The sequence below is a fragment of the Leuresthes tenuis genome, unplaced genomic scaffold, assembly GCF_036924035.1.
Source record: "Leuresthes tenuis unplaced genomic scaffold, fLeuTen1.0.hap1 SCAF_5, whole genome shotgun sequence".
Classification (NCBI taxonomy): Eukaryota; Metazoa; Chordata; class Actinopteri; order Atheriniformes; family Atherinopsidae; genus Leuresthes; species Leuresthes tenuis.
Genome location: NW_027325359.1, coordinates 6,258,482 through 6,273,589, shown reverse-complemented (window position 1 = coordinate 6,273,589; position 15,108 = coordinate 6,258,482). Strand labels below are relative to the sequence as shown.

General features: G+C 40.1%; 1 protein-coding gene across 5 annotated transcripts in view; it reads right to left on the bottom strand.

The window, feature by feature from the left end:
• The window catches only part of magi2b (membrane associated guanylate kinase, WW and PDZ domain containing 2b), an 82,324-nt gene that overhangs the window by 40,536 nt on the left and 26,680 nt on the right, over window positions 1–15,108 (bottom strand). For all 5 annotated transcript variants that reach the window (XM_072385623.1, XM_072385619.1, XM_072385620.1 and 2 more), the window contains exon 3: window positions 1,857–1,976. In XM_072385623.1, the coding sequence (XP_072241724.1) occupies window positions 1,857–1,976 (120 nt within the window). The remainder of the gene's footprint in view (window positions 1–1,856; window positions 1,977–15,108) is intronic.

Sequence of the window (15,108 nt, the reverse complement as noted above, 5' to 3'; positions counted from 1 at the left end):
ACAGCATGACATGTATATACATCATCAGTGGCTCTAATGCAGCCACCACTTCCACAGTAAGAGCGATTACCCTGCAGCTCACAGGAATGAATTAACACATCCTGTCAAACATTCAAATGTGCGCATTCAGGAACAGCTAAACAAAGACTCAAGTATGAAGGAGCAAGCACCCACCTGTGAAGGCTTAAAGCAAACCTGATGAGATTCTTTGAAGAACACAAAGCACACTGACATAAGTTTAGGCCCAGGTTTCTCCTCATGCACCAAACTGGTTTCAAAGCAAAGTGTTCCCATGATGCTGACTGCTTGATATGCCCGAAGGCATCTAAGCTTTTGTACAGTTATATCCACTTTCAGCTGTGACTCATCTCACATCGTTGGATATGTAAGCTCTTATGTGCACACACTACAGTAAGACTTACACACACTAATATGGACAGCCTGATGCAATGCAGTAACCTTAAAAAGGTTTAAGACTTAAGAAGATGTGCGTGAGCTCGATGAAGGGCTCAAACTGGAGAGAAGATCATTCATTCAGCTGTAAATACAGTTTTCAGGTTAGGCCCAGCATATTTGGATACAAGCAAGAACTTTTTGGGTGTGAAGGTGTAAAGTTTTGAGCAAGACCAGATGACATGTGAGCAAGTATCCTGCTTTGAAATAGAAAGTACACACTCTTGATTAAAGATACAGATATATCCCTGCATTTCACTGCCTTCCAGAGCTGGACAATATCTCAATAACTTTTTATTTATTTATTTATTTTTAAAAACAAACTAAATAAAACCTGTGATTCAAAAACAATTTTTGAAAATAATGGGACTTAAATAATTCATCATAGAAGGTCAGTACATACAGTGCCAGTTTTTCTGCCACAAAATGTTTTCAATTAGTTGGTTCTTGAGGACAATTATTTTCAGTACAAATACAAGGCACTAAGGGTGCTCCAGCAGCCGTCCACAGGCGCCCTGTGTCGGAATATTAGTGTGACTGGAATGTGGGGCAGGTATTGAAATTGGGGACTGAAGCTATGAACCTCCAAGCAAACAAGCTCCCATTTTACAACATGCTTTTAAATCAGGTGCTAGAATAGTTGTAATTTAGCCACTTTTGGTCTAAATTGAGATTAGGAAACTTTATGGAGCTCTAGGATCTTACTCTGCAAAACAGTGACAAAGATCACAGGAGAGAGCATCTTTAAGAAAAAGGTGACAGCTCTATTTTTCCCCAATGTAAGCGTTGTTTATGTTTGACAGAAGAAGCAGCACATATCTAAATGTTACAATCAATCATTTTTTTCACATGATGCAAAACCAAAAAGAGAGAAGAATTTACACAATTATAAATCATGATATAATCAATTTCTTTGATATATCCTCCAGACTCAACGCAGTCTAAATACTAAATACCATGTTTTTATGTCCCTACCTTCAATCTGTCCTTCCTTCTTCTCCCTTCTTTGAATTTAATGTGATCCACAAAATGAGTTGCAGCACCTCCAGTGCAGCCACCCAGAAAGAGACAATTTCCTCCAGTGGACACAACTAAACTCTGTTTTAAGGGAATCATACTCCACAGATACACAAAGACACACCATTGTAATGTGAAAAAGTAAAATAAGAGATGCACAGACTTGACATGACATGGAACTGGCATTCGTTCAGCTGACACAAACACTAAAATAATCAACAACCACAAGAGGAAGCTATAATATTGTACACAGCAGCGCAGGAGACTCACTTTGCTTACCAGACCTGCGCACAAGTGCATCACCTGACACACCTAATTAATCAAATAAAGACATTCACAGACAGACTGAATATAAAAATAGAAAAACAGATGTTCTCACAGCTCACCTTCATAGGTTCCACTCTCTAGCAGGGCTCCACTTTGCTCCAGTTCCATAAAACGCTCCACGCTCACAAAATTGTAGTCCACCCCTGGCACCTCCCCCTCCTTAGGCTGCCTGGTGGTACCTGCAGAGTAGGAGCGCAAGAGGAAGAGAAAAGTGAGACGGAGAGGTCATTAGAGCCAAATAGGACACTTGAGAAGAAAAGGCAGGAAGGCAGGGAAAGAGCCAAAAGAAGAGGGCTGGACAGGATAAGACTGCAGATTTGAGGCTACAAAGTGTATGAGAGGAAGTGGGAGGGAAAGGGAAGTGGAACAGAAGAGGCTGAGGAGTCATTGCTTGTGATAGCCAAATCCATTCACACAATTCTGTCAGACTGACAGTGAGAGACAGCTAGAGAGAAGCAAAGAGAATGCGCTCAAGCAGCAAAACATCATCGTTCAGCCCCTACAAGCCAATCTGATGCTGCTTTAGTAATGACTGAATCAATATGACAGTTTTACCAAGCATAAGTCAAACCCGCTTACATAGCACACAATACTGTACCGATTGGATTATTGTCGAAACAGCGGGAGTGCAGAGGCACCACATTACCAAGCAGCAATTAGAGCCTTCCTGCATCAATGCTCAGGAGATTTTCATCAGTGCAGCCACGTCGAGGCTCGGCTGTATAATGGCAGCGATGGAAGTTTGGAGATTAATGAGGTTCAGTGTTTATGTCTCTGCCAAGTGGACTTTCAACTCAGGCTTCGTGAAGCCTGCTCGTGTTGATCCCTGTTCCCTATCGATCATGCCAGAAAGCAGTCATTCACCTAGTGTGGGGAAGGAGAGGACTCTCCGGGTTTTGGCTAACAGCTAAGGTGGATTGATCTGGCCGTGGGCCCTATGGTCTACGTGGAAAAAGTCAGAATAAGTGATCAGCAGTTCAGACAAGATAGCTGAAAAGTGAGAGAAAAAAAACAGTTTAATTTATCGAGGTATGAATGAAGGGTTTAAACGCTACTGGTATCATAGCAGAAGTGTGAGCTGAGAGAAATTAGAACAGCAGGTGACGGATGTGCTGTGGACATATGGCACACTCACACACAGGCACACTAACTCTCTCCAGAGTGTGATATCTTAATCATTAGATCTCTATTGATCGTCTGTCACCACTTAACTCCTGTAGAGCATCTACTGAACATTCTCGACTGTATTCACTTCACTACTGAGAGAAAAGATGGCAGCCTGTCAACACCTAATGAGAAAGGAAGGGATGCCCAGATCATCAGACATCAACAGTGCGACTGCTGCATATAATTGCCAACCATTGCCACGCTGTGAACTGATTAGATCTGATTGTGAGTACTTACCTCTGTCTGAGCATGTCTATATGTAAGAACATAACTGTGCATCTTAGTGACGTTCAAGTGCCCGCTGTGCCATCTGCAATCATCAATGTCATAAATCCACAACCTCACTGATATGGGTAAGAGTTTGTGTGTGCATCTCTGTGAGTGTGGCCCACCTTCCGCATTGTTTTATAAACTCTAATTCACACCCAATCAGGTGAGTATGTTATGAATGGCTAATAATGCTTAAAACGAGCTCTTTGCTAAACAAAAAAACATGTTGTTGTCTCATGTAACGCCACTCTCAGGGGCATATTACCAAAATATGTAAAACTCCACTAACATTCTCCTATAATACTGAGAAGTTGTGATACTAGAAAAAAAATAATCTGCCATGATCTGGACATTACCTCACATATGAATGTCAAATACTCCTGTGGTTGTTTCTGTGCATTCATGTTGAACAGAAGTTTGATCTTTACACATACAGACACTAACTAATTGTGAAAAAGGAGCTGTTTTAAAGCCACGAGAGGAACCTGCCGCGTAATAAAAAGGCGGTTTTGAAGTCACTGTTGGCTTTGAGGCCGAAGAGCTAAAGTTTAAACTGGAAACATCAAGATGAATCCTGTGAATGGTGGGAAATCATCTTTTTTTGGGGAATCAGTGAGAAGTCAGTGTTTGTGTACAGAAGTCTCCATACTTCAGAAGAACTATTTGCCTCAAGTATTGTCTTCCTCATACAACTAAATGGCCAGAAACCACAGACAAAAACATTAGCGCTGTGGGCTTGAAAGCAGCAGGGGCTGATTGGATGGCCGAGGAGACTGACGTCAATAGCTGGGAGCAGTGAAAACAAAGTGTCAGCTGCTGGATGGTGCATGAGAGGGAATCATTGGAAAATTGCTGTTTAAATGACTGTATCTCCATATTTGACCTACATCCTGGTACCATTTCATGTGTGCTATAGAAGCCCTAACACAAAGATCATCTAAGCTTGGGAAGCATTCACAAAACTGTGCTGACCGGTAACCATGACGACAAATGTAGATTCAATCTAATGTGTAAATAAAAAGCAAACTGTAATATGTTTGACTCTTATTATGCTGCCTGGAAAACTACAAACTATAAACTTACTGTTCCAATAAAAAACTATTCATAAGAAGTTGAATTGTGTCCACGCCCTGAAAAGATGCAAGTTTTTTTTCCTTTCATCTCTCATGTAATGCAGCCCATAACAACAGCATCTTAATAATAATGCATTTTCCATTCTTCCCAGTGTCGGAAGTATTGATTCAACTTAATGGTAATTCTTCAGGCTTGTTTATATCTTTACATGTTGGACTGCATCATATCATAAGGGATAACAAATATCTTCTCTATGAGTTGACTCATGAGTCCTCTGACTCAGTCGATACAAACATGCATCAGTACATGCTCTACAAGGAGAGAGGATAATGAAAGAGCATTTTATCAAACTATACTGTCAAGTTCTATCAGGTGATCATTTTGACCACAGTTTAAATGTCAACATACTGCTCTGAAATCAGCTGAGAGAAAGGTCTGCGTGAAGACATTTAGAATGAAATCTACTCTACTAACTGTATTGCAGGTTAAAGAAACAAACAAAAAAAATCTGTGCAATCCTTTGCATGCATAGCGCAACTTTGAACACAGCAGCAGCTTAGCCACCCAGGCGGGGTTGGTCGCCTTCCACTAGGTACATTTATTGATCTGTAAGATCAGAATGAAATTATTCTGCTGCCCACACCAGAGTAGGCAGAGCCTTCTGGAATACTGATGACCTGCTGATGGCCCTCTCCCACAGCTTCCTTTTACACACACACGCACGCACGCACGCACTCACTCTCTCTCACACACACACACACACACACACACACACACACACACACACACACACACACACACACACACACACACACACACACACACACACACACACACACACACACACACACACACACACACACACACACACACACACACACACACAGAAGAATTGAGGGAGGAAGGGAAAGCATCTTTTTTGGATCTGAACCAAGATTATTGATCAATTATCTGGCCTTGGGATAGGCAGACAGGCTATTCCTCAATTTTTCCTTCCTTTCTCTTCACACAGCTTTGCTGTTTTCTTTCACTGCTTGCTCTTCCTCATCCTAAATACCTGTAAAGTAAACCTTTTTATTACAAAGAACATTGCTCCCAAAAAAATAAAAAATATCGATATGGTGTTCCTTATGCCCATGCTACCACCTATCTCTGTCTTCATCTAACTTTAAACTTGCAACTTTCTTTCTTTATCCTCAAAATTGTCCTTTCTTTATTCCCGGGTAGAGGCCAAAAGTAAAAAAATACTTTCCCTAACTGATGGATCCTTGTGGGTAAGAGCTGAATTGTCCTCAGTTTAGCTGCAGGAACTTTGTGATTATGGTTCTGGTGCAGAGTCACACAAAACAGTGCAGTAATTAATGAGTTGATCAACATGGGACAAGTTGCACAGGTACTCAAATTAAAAAATGGCAGCAGACTGTAAAGAGATGGAGGCACTGACACTCTCCTGAAGGCAAAAGCACTTCTGCTGTTAACTATTAATTGGATGTCTTGCTCTCGCTAATAAGGGATAAAGTTGGCCGTGGGCCAAAAATGGTCTTTGCACTGCAATCAGCCCAGTGTGACAAAATCTCTGAGAGGTAATGCTGCGAGTAGATATATGAATGCCACAGAGATTTATGGCTTTCAAAGTCTTAAATCTATAATAACATAGAAAAGATTCAGAAATGCTACTTTAGGGGATGAGGACATGACAACTTTCTACTAGAGAACTAGAGAACATTTTCACATTGGAGAGGTTGGTGGGTGTGTGTCAGAAGAAGATTACTTAGAGGCACAACAAGGAAAGTCCATTTGGTGATAAAGCTAAAATAGCTGATAGCCTGAAATAACTCAGCTGAGTGTCCGACAATAAGGGGACAAAGACCTTTGCTGAACAGATTGGAAGAGGAGAACAAGAAGAAAACGAGGGAACAACAGAGACAGAGGCAGCAAGGGGATAAAAAGCTTATTGGTTAACCATGCAGTTCATCCACAACAACCTGCAAGTGTGTTTTAGAATTAACATGTGTATTCATACGCATGTTTGTATAATTAGACAGGAAGTCACCGAGAGGGAGAAGCAGAGCGGCGGAGATTCAGAGCTAAAAATAGACCGGCGATGGGCTGATTATCATAATAAAGAGTGGGGGAGGTGGTCCAATAATACAGTCACAGCGTGGGTATGTGTGGGAACAAAGAGGGGGACGGGTAGGTGGGGTAGTGGTTCTTAATCATTCTAATATTTAAGACTTTAATGTATACACACAGAGCAACCTACATAATTATGTCCTCTAGAGTTCTGGGAGTCATACATGAAAAAAAAAGTTTTGGTAATACATTTGTAGATACAATACATGGAACAGTTGTACGGTAAGTGGGTTATTCAACAAACCCAGATGAATAAAACTGGTCCCTCTTGTGCTTGTGGCTCGGTGTCTCACAGCACCTCATCCATCACAGCCATCGGGCTGTCCTGGGAGTTGAGTGGATTTGTTACAACAACTACGGTAACACAAACTCTTACAGTAACTAAAAATATTCTCTAGGAGGTGAACAGGTGTGACACTTATTCACAATAATCCCCAAGCGGATTCAGAAAAGGATTCACACAGATGTGATAGCACACCTGTCTGCTGAGCATAATGAATGTCGACCCTAAGTTAAAATACTGCACAAAGCAGAAAAAGACTCAATAAATGTTTGCATGGACGTCTTTCCAGCCGAATCGGTACAAGCTACCTCTTGTTCTATCTATCTATCTATCTATCTATCTATCTATCTATCTATCTATCTATCTTACTGTCTCATGGTTTCAAATTGGCCTCCTCCATTATTCTTAGTCTTTCTCCTCTTGTTTCCAATTTACCTAATCTCTGTTTGAACCACTGTTCTCTGTCCCCATTACTGCCTCTCTCTGTCTTTTTTATTCCACTCTCTCTTCCCGTCATTATCCTCCTCTCTTCTATCCTCTCTCCTTCAAACCCTGGCTTGCACTTGTCTTGGTCTAGCGTCTCACTCACATCACTGTTCCTCCATCGTCCTCCATCTTCCTTCTCTCCAGTTGGCAGATGTGAAGTGTGACAGCAGGTCTATAGGAGAGGTATGATCGAGCACACACACACTGGCATCCTTATTTACACTACAAAGCCCAGGCAACAGACGCAGCAACACAACATGGCAACATTCTGACAGGAACGTCTGCTACCACGACAACACGTCAGCGCCTGGAAACATAGACTTGCCAAGGTAACAAGCAGCAGTATCTACATTTGCTGTACAAAAGTAATGTTTAAGTCAGGTATGATGCTCCGTTTTGCATGCACAGCCGATTTGCTACGAGTCTCAGAGGTCCTCAGCTTGAGCACTTTTGCTCTGCAGAGGTGCAAGTCTGTGGAAGTAGCTTCTGTGCAGAACAATCAATCAATTACTGTCCCAGCCTGGCCACTGAGAGCTTGCACCTGGTTGCCTTGGAGTATTTCAACACGTGTTCAAGTAGACAGGTTTGACTCTGATGGGTGTTGCTGGCTGGGAGGACTCAGTGACTTGGATGACACCTCTGTGGTGTAAATCCCTCTCTGGCTGAAGGACGCTCACAGATTCACTCTAGTCATAGTCAGATTATAGATAAATGGCAGTGTGGGACAGTAAGGCTGGGCTGCTCGCCTAATTAGACACACATTAAACATTAGGAGTTAAAGGCAGATTGTTATAATCCACACTGACTTCCCATGCAATCACAGAGGGCTTCAGAGCTTTAAACACTGAGCTGACATGAGGTTTTAATCTTCTAGTTGTATTAGTTCTTAAGGTGCCTGTTTTTAGTACAATAAAGACCATTATTATCACTAATATTTGTATTAATTTATACTTGCATGCTAAAATTAACATTTTGAATGAAAGTTTTTCTGTCATCCAAAGAAATAACTGTAAGCTTTTTCAAGTCTGTACAAATCCATGAATGAAAAAGCTACCTGCCACCACCTCTAAAACTCACTCCATCGTAGCTGTCCTGTTGGTTTAATCTATGAAACGATGACTAATAAAATGCAAAAAAGCCTTATTATGGTGTTACAGAGGGTTATATGCCAGGCTCTTTCTTGGCAAAGAGCAGTTGCTAGGCAACCAGCAGAGACTTTAAGAAACAGTTTAGTACATAGCAGGCCTCGCTACCCTCCAACCCCTTTTTTGTTGTTTTCACACTTTAATTCCTGCACAAGTTAAACTGATCCAACCAATTTACTTCTGAGTTCTGCAGGTGCTGGTAGTTGGACCATGTTTGTTTTGGATAGAGTCAGAGTATCGTCAGATCACATCAGATCTAACTTTTTATGAGAAAGAATGGATGCCAAAAATATTACATGTTGGAATGTCTTTTTGGCATGTAGTTTAGATAAATGGCTAACATTATGGGAAAAACAAGAAATAATCAACAGCAAAAAAAAAACATAAGATGCCTTTCTTTTAAATGGGAGTGATTTTTATAGATAGTTTTCATAATTTTCTTACATTTTAGAGAGTTTAACCAAACAGGAACCATTCATTACAGTTCATTACAGTTAAACTGGTAAAGCTGTTTTAAAGGTGCCGCTCAAATCTGTGGCACTGGGCTTACTTTCTTTATCAAAATAAGACTGTAGGAAGCTGATCACTGTATTAAAAGCAATGATCTTTGATGTTAGCACTGAAATATTAATTTTGCTGGTGGTTTTCAAGTTTTCTGCAGTATGAATATTTCTACACTTGCTTTGGGGGTTTGTTTTGATGGACATGCCAATGGCTCTAATCAAAGTAGGGATACTATGATAAGAATAGAGCAAAAGATTAGATTTTATTGAGAATTAGAGTTTCTTCCACAAAGTATGTCTATTTTGGGTTGTGCAGGGACTGCAGAGACAACTGTGCAGTTCAGCGCATCTGCATCTAGCTGAGCTGGATGACATTGAGAAATTACCCTTGTACTGAGGTGTTTCCTGTGGCGATGGGAATCAGCCGCAATGGGCTGAAAAGCAGCTTCATTAGTCTGCAGAGCTGACTGACGCAGGACAGAACAGCGGAGATCAAGATGGTGCATACACACCAAACTACTGTGTACACTTTGCTATTCTGTGTGTGTTTGTGTGGAAAAGTAAAGACTGACTGGAATGAACAATCGAGTTCTGCGAAGTGTTACTGCTCACTGACCATCACAGGACAAGCAGCTCACTGAGTGCCCGGCTCATCAGGCCCATTATTCTGATCTTAGTGGCACCACAGACAGGGACACAGGTTATGAAAAACTACAGATGGAAACAGAAACACAAAGGACTTCAGAGGATCCTCAGTTTGTGATTAGCAACTGAGTGAGAGGATCACACTGAGGAGAGCAAATCGAGATAAGATGACACCTGTCCAGAGCTTAACATGGAAAGCAATTTCCAAACATAACAAATTCATTAATCATGTTCAATATTTGCTACTTTCATTTCATAAAATGTATATAATTCCCTCTTGCTCTCTTTCATCTTGTGGAACAACATTAATCCAGTCTGCCAATCAAACTGCAGGGAGCACAGAACCACATCAAAGTGTGTCAGCAAGCCCTTTAACAAGAGCAAGCCAGCAGGCAAATCACCCCTTTAAGGAGAGTCCCTGCGGGATGATGTATTTCTCCCTCTCACACACACATACACACATGCACATATATACAGACACAAGCACACACAACCTTAACAGAGAATGGCGTGCAACACTCCCATGATTCATTTATCAGCTCAGTCTGTTTAATCTCACCACACAAACAGAATAATCAATGCAACAGGGTAAAAAAAAAAGAAATAGAGACACACATTCACATGGTGTGTTTATGTGCACATACAATCATTCTCCCACAGACCCACACACACAAGAAATGCATCTTACCTTTACCACCTCATTGAACATCACTGTTAACATAATAACAAAAAGTCTAAAAAAAACAACCTCAGAACTCCTCTTCCTCCCCCTTTGCTTCATCATCATCACTCACGCTTATTAGAAATAAGAGTTACTCATATCCATATAATTGTACCCATGAGACAGTCAGCAATCAACGTTTTAAAGTTTGTCAACACTTTCTGTATTTCTGCATGTGTCACACATCTTAAAAGTAAAGATAACCTAATTCAGCAAGTGAGACAAAAATGTTTTATAATTGTATCTACTGAGAAAGATGAACCGATTAGCAGTACAAGTAGAATCAGGTGTTTTCTGTCATTGGGATTAGATGCAGGTGTGATCCCACACCGACTTGTTCACATATATGGACCACTCTAAGATAAGGAATAGCATTTACTGTGAACAATATATGAAAACAAGGTTTCTGATTGACTATATTCTCTGTATTTCATAACTTTTTGAAAATGTCATATTTCATGCAGACATAAAAAAGATTCTGAAGGGGTTTTATGAATTATCCAAAAGTAAAATTAATTTGTTCCAACTGCAAAACACAATCTATTCTTGGTTGGATTTCAGAGGACATTTTTTCTTCAGCCAGTCAAATTAAAAATAAAACACAGATGGAAGTGGGAGAATATGGTAGATCACACAGTGCCGGGACAGCTTCCTTTGCTGAGGAAATTATTACGGTTTAATTGACTGAATGTTTGTTTGGAGGTGCAGATTTTGTCCCTTTATATTTATAGTAGATGTCCATCTGCTCATCTTTTAGGCAACGGGTCGTAAAAGTGAGTTTATTGGTGACTTTAAGAAAGCAAAGAAAACCACAATAGGAGGCTTTAGCTGGCAGATACCCATTAACCAGTCATTTAAAATTTCTTTTAAGCACCTGATGATTTCCATGATTGTTGAAAACTCAGTTTTTGGGAAGTGAATGACTGAAATCTGATGTGATGCAGAACGTGAGACTCTTCTTTTGGACTGGTGATTGAACAGCATGCATTGTTAATATTATGAATGCAGCTTACATTAAAAGTTTGATCAGCTGATTCCACGATGCTTGCTTGCGTGCCGGCAGGTGATGGTGTGCTGAGCCTCCTTTGTTTTTTGTGTACAAAGTACAAAGTACAAAAGAGGAACAGCAGCAGAAGGACAAGGATGTCCTTTTTTGTGCCGATAAGGCAGAACCCATAGGTTCCCATAGGGCTCCAGTGTTAAAACGTTTGCTTCCATGTTTGTGCTAAAAACTTAGCTAATCCTGTAATGTAAACTGCACACGTGTAAAGCTGGCTATGTTTATCATTTTTGTTTTTAATACAGCATCAAATGTAAATTCTGGAAATCATCTGAATTTTCTAAAAAGGAAAAAACATTGTACAAAAGTCTGTCAAAGTAAAAGTACAGTGGTAGCATGACGGATGTCAATACTAAACTGGCAGGATGTCAAGGTGAATATGTGTGGCAGCTAACACAGCTAGCACAAGCAAGAACAGCAACACACATGAAAAGAAAACGGATAGCCACAACTCGTGAAAGGCAAAAATTCAACATCTATGGATTTATTGCTGAAGATTTATGATCTCATAGAGTGATTGAGGCCGCACAGTTGTGTGGGCTCTCCCCGGTTGTTCCTAGGAGTGAGTGTGAGTGTGCATGGTGGGTGGTGTGTCTCGTTTCTCTCTGCATGGACCTGTGATGGATCCCCCCCATCCCCCAACCCTAAATTGGATTAAGCGGGTATAGAAAATGGATGGATGGATGGATAGTGTGACTGAGAAATACTGCCTTTGTGAAACGATACTGTGCATTAAAGTGAAGTAAGAACAAAGTTAAACATGAATTGTGAAGTGATTTTTTCTTTTGTTATAAAAAAAATAAATTCTGTGATTCTCTGTTCTTTCATCACATACATTCATTTGAATATTCATTATCTATGAACATCTATGTTAAGAACTGGGGACTGGATAGTGTAGTGGCATGGAGGGTACTACCTCCAGTAGGGGTTCTTAGGCAAGACCCCCTTACCCTACCTGCCTACCTGTACGTCGCTTTGGATAAAAGCGTCTGCTAAATGCATAAACATAAGAACTGCACCAATTCAAATCTCAACAAAATTAATAATTTTTATAAAAACATATTGTCTCTGAAAAGTAGCTAGATACACGTGAATTTGTCTTATAAGGGAGATATACACATCCCACTAATGAGAAAAGAAAGAAAAAATAAATAAAAGAGAGGAAATACATAGTTCATAAGATTTTTAATGGCTTGAAAGCATTTTTGAAAATCTTTCAAAGCTTGTCACACAGAAGCACATCAGTACTCTACGGACCGGACCACATCATAAATTATTATTTCAGTGCCTTCAACACAAGTACTCTCACTTGTATTCACATTTTACTGAAACAGCCATCATTAGCTGCTTCTTCCGCTTAAACTTTTGCAAACTCAAACATGATTCACACTTACTTTTAAGAACATTTTAGTTCCAGTAGGCAAGTGTAGGAAGTCACAAATACCACTTTTTGAAAGAGAAAATAATCAATCGAAAAGACTCTGTCGGTCACAGAGACGAACTGCTGATATTAAACCGCCCAGTTACATTTCCAAGTGTAAAAGAACTTTTCATTCTCCACAAAAAAAAAATCAATAAAACTGGGAAAGTTTTTTAACCATAGATCTGGCAAGAAAAAGACACAAAAATTTCAATAGCTGAGGACAAAATGTACACTTACTGTGACCTTCCTATATATGACTTTTGTAGATCTTCAATTTTCCAACAAATCATTAAATATTGCTGGTATTTATAACTGTTAAGTTTCCATCACTTCATTTTCTGATAGTTTAATGCACCGTGACCTTTCTTATAAATGTATAAATGGTATGAGTTTGGTTAACATTAACAAGACTGTACATTAAAATTCCATACATGCATCATGGTTAAAAGGTGTCAATCAGCTTCCACACATCATTTCCTCACATCATAACCATAGCCATCTTCATTACCACTATCATTATCTGAGGCGTGCACCATTCCCATCACCATCCTAAGCATCTTGGTCATGTTCCTCATCAACATCTTTAACTGCTCCTCCTCTGTAGTCTCCACAAGAGGATTCCCTGTCAGAAGCAGAGAAGCTGCAGGGCAGCCTGCGTCCAGAACTGCAGATGTGAACTGACAGACGCTGCATGTATTCATGGGCTATCTGAGTAGAGAAATGTGCTGCTCACTGTTTAGACTATTTATAGAGCCTTTTACCGATGCCTCTGAGTAGAGTGGAGGAGAGGAGATGGTTCTCCTGGGGATTACTTTCGAGACTCCCTCTACCCCCATTCAGTACACGCCTGCCCTTATACCTACAGCCCCACCCCCCCATCCTCTTGTATCGACTATTGTTTCTCACTTTCCAGCCACTATTTTCTGTCCTCCCCATCTGTCCATTTCTGATTGCTTCCTCTTTACCTCTTCTGCTCCTGTCGTGTTCCCCTTTTCAATCTTCTTGCAGAACCTCTTTGCTCATCACCACATTCTCCCCCTCACCCCCACGCTGTTTACTGTACCCCACGTCTTCTGTTTTCTTTCAGTTGGATTTCCCAGATTGACATTCTTAAACACTCATCTCCACATTGCTCAAAAGCTGAAAGAACCATGTAAAACACTTCTCCAGATTCTTCAACATGAGATGGTCTGTCAGGAGCTCAGACTTACCCTACCAAACAGTTCCAGGACTTATCTACCAGTCCAGTCTTACATCAAAACATGTAATAGTTGCATTTGTGTACATGTCCAAAAGCTTTGTCACAATGAAGTGTAAAAGTTGTGAGATTGTAATGTTCTACTTTTCCGGTTGTCTAGTTTCTGAGAGCAGTCACACAATGTGATGCAAATCTTTAATAATTAAGTCAAACCATGTTATATTTTTCTTGCTTTAACCCATAACGCTAATTTGTCTGACAGCAAAGTAGAATAAGTAAAAAATGTATACGACAATATTGGGTAGGACAAGTTGAAGAGAAGACGGATGTAGGGCAAAATGGAGAGCAAGGAGGATGAAGTTTAAATAATAAAGGTTCTCTTCCCTTGATCATTATTAAGAATTTGGGATGCCTGGTGGATATAATGGATGGGCTTAGAGAGCTGCTGGGGTCACAATGGAATTATCATGTGTTTCACCAAGTAATGCAGAACCATAGTCCTGCCTATGAAGCTTCTCTGCATGACTCAGTCAATATGGGAAGACAGATAATCCAGAAAGAGTGGCAACAGTAAAGGAGGAGGGACCTGTTAACAACAGGTGGTCTAATCCTGGCGCATCTCTGCAGCCTGAGTGTTGGACTGTTGGCTGTCAGTCTCTGTCCATGTCATCCACTGAGAGATTTCTCCTGTGTTACCTGTTGATGCTGCATGTGATATAATCAGCTCAGTTGTTGCCAGGCTACGTACACAAACTCCCTATAATTCATGCTTAATGATTTAAATATATGGATTTATATATAAACCACGTCTTTCTTACTGCTGCCTATATTTTGTGCATGTATTTATTATCTATTCAATTTAATTCTGTTTTGTTACATATTCATTTTGATGTTTTTGCCTCAATAATTCATTTTGTAATAATATCATCTTCCTTTAGAGATTTATTATTAAACATTTGATAGTTTGAAAACTAAATAGACTGAATAGGGGGAGTATGTGTTATTGGAGTAGGGCGGGTATTGTTATCTGTATTTATATATTACTATGTATATGTATTCAGTTGCTTGTTATGTATTTGTATTCTAAACGTAGTTTTGGGTTAATCTGCCACAGTCAGAAATTAGCCAGAGGCTAAATCTGGTATAATGCAATACAATTATTCTTTTTTATATCATGCAGCAGTTGTCAAAGACTTGGTTCCT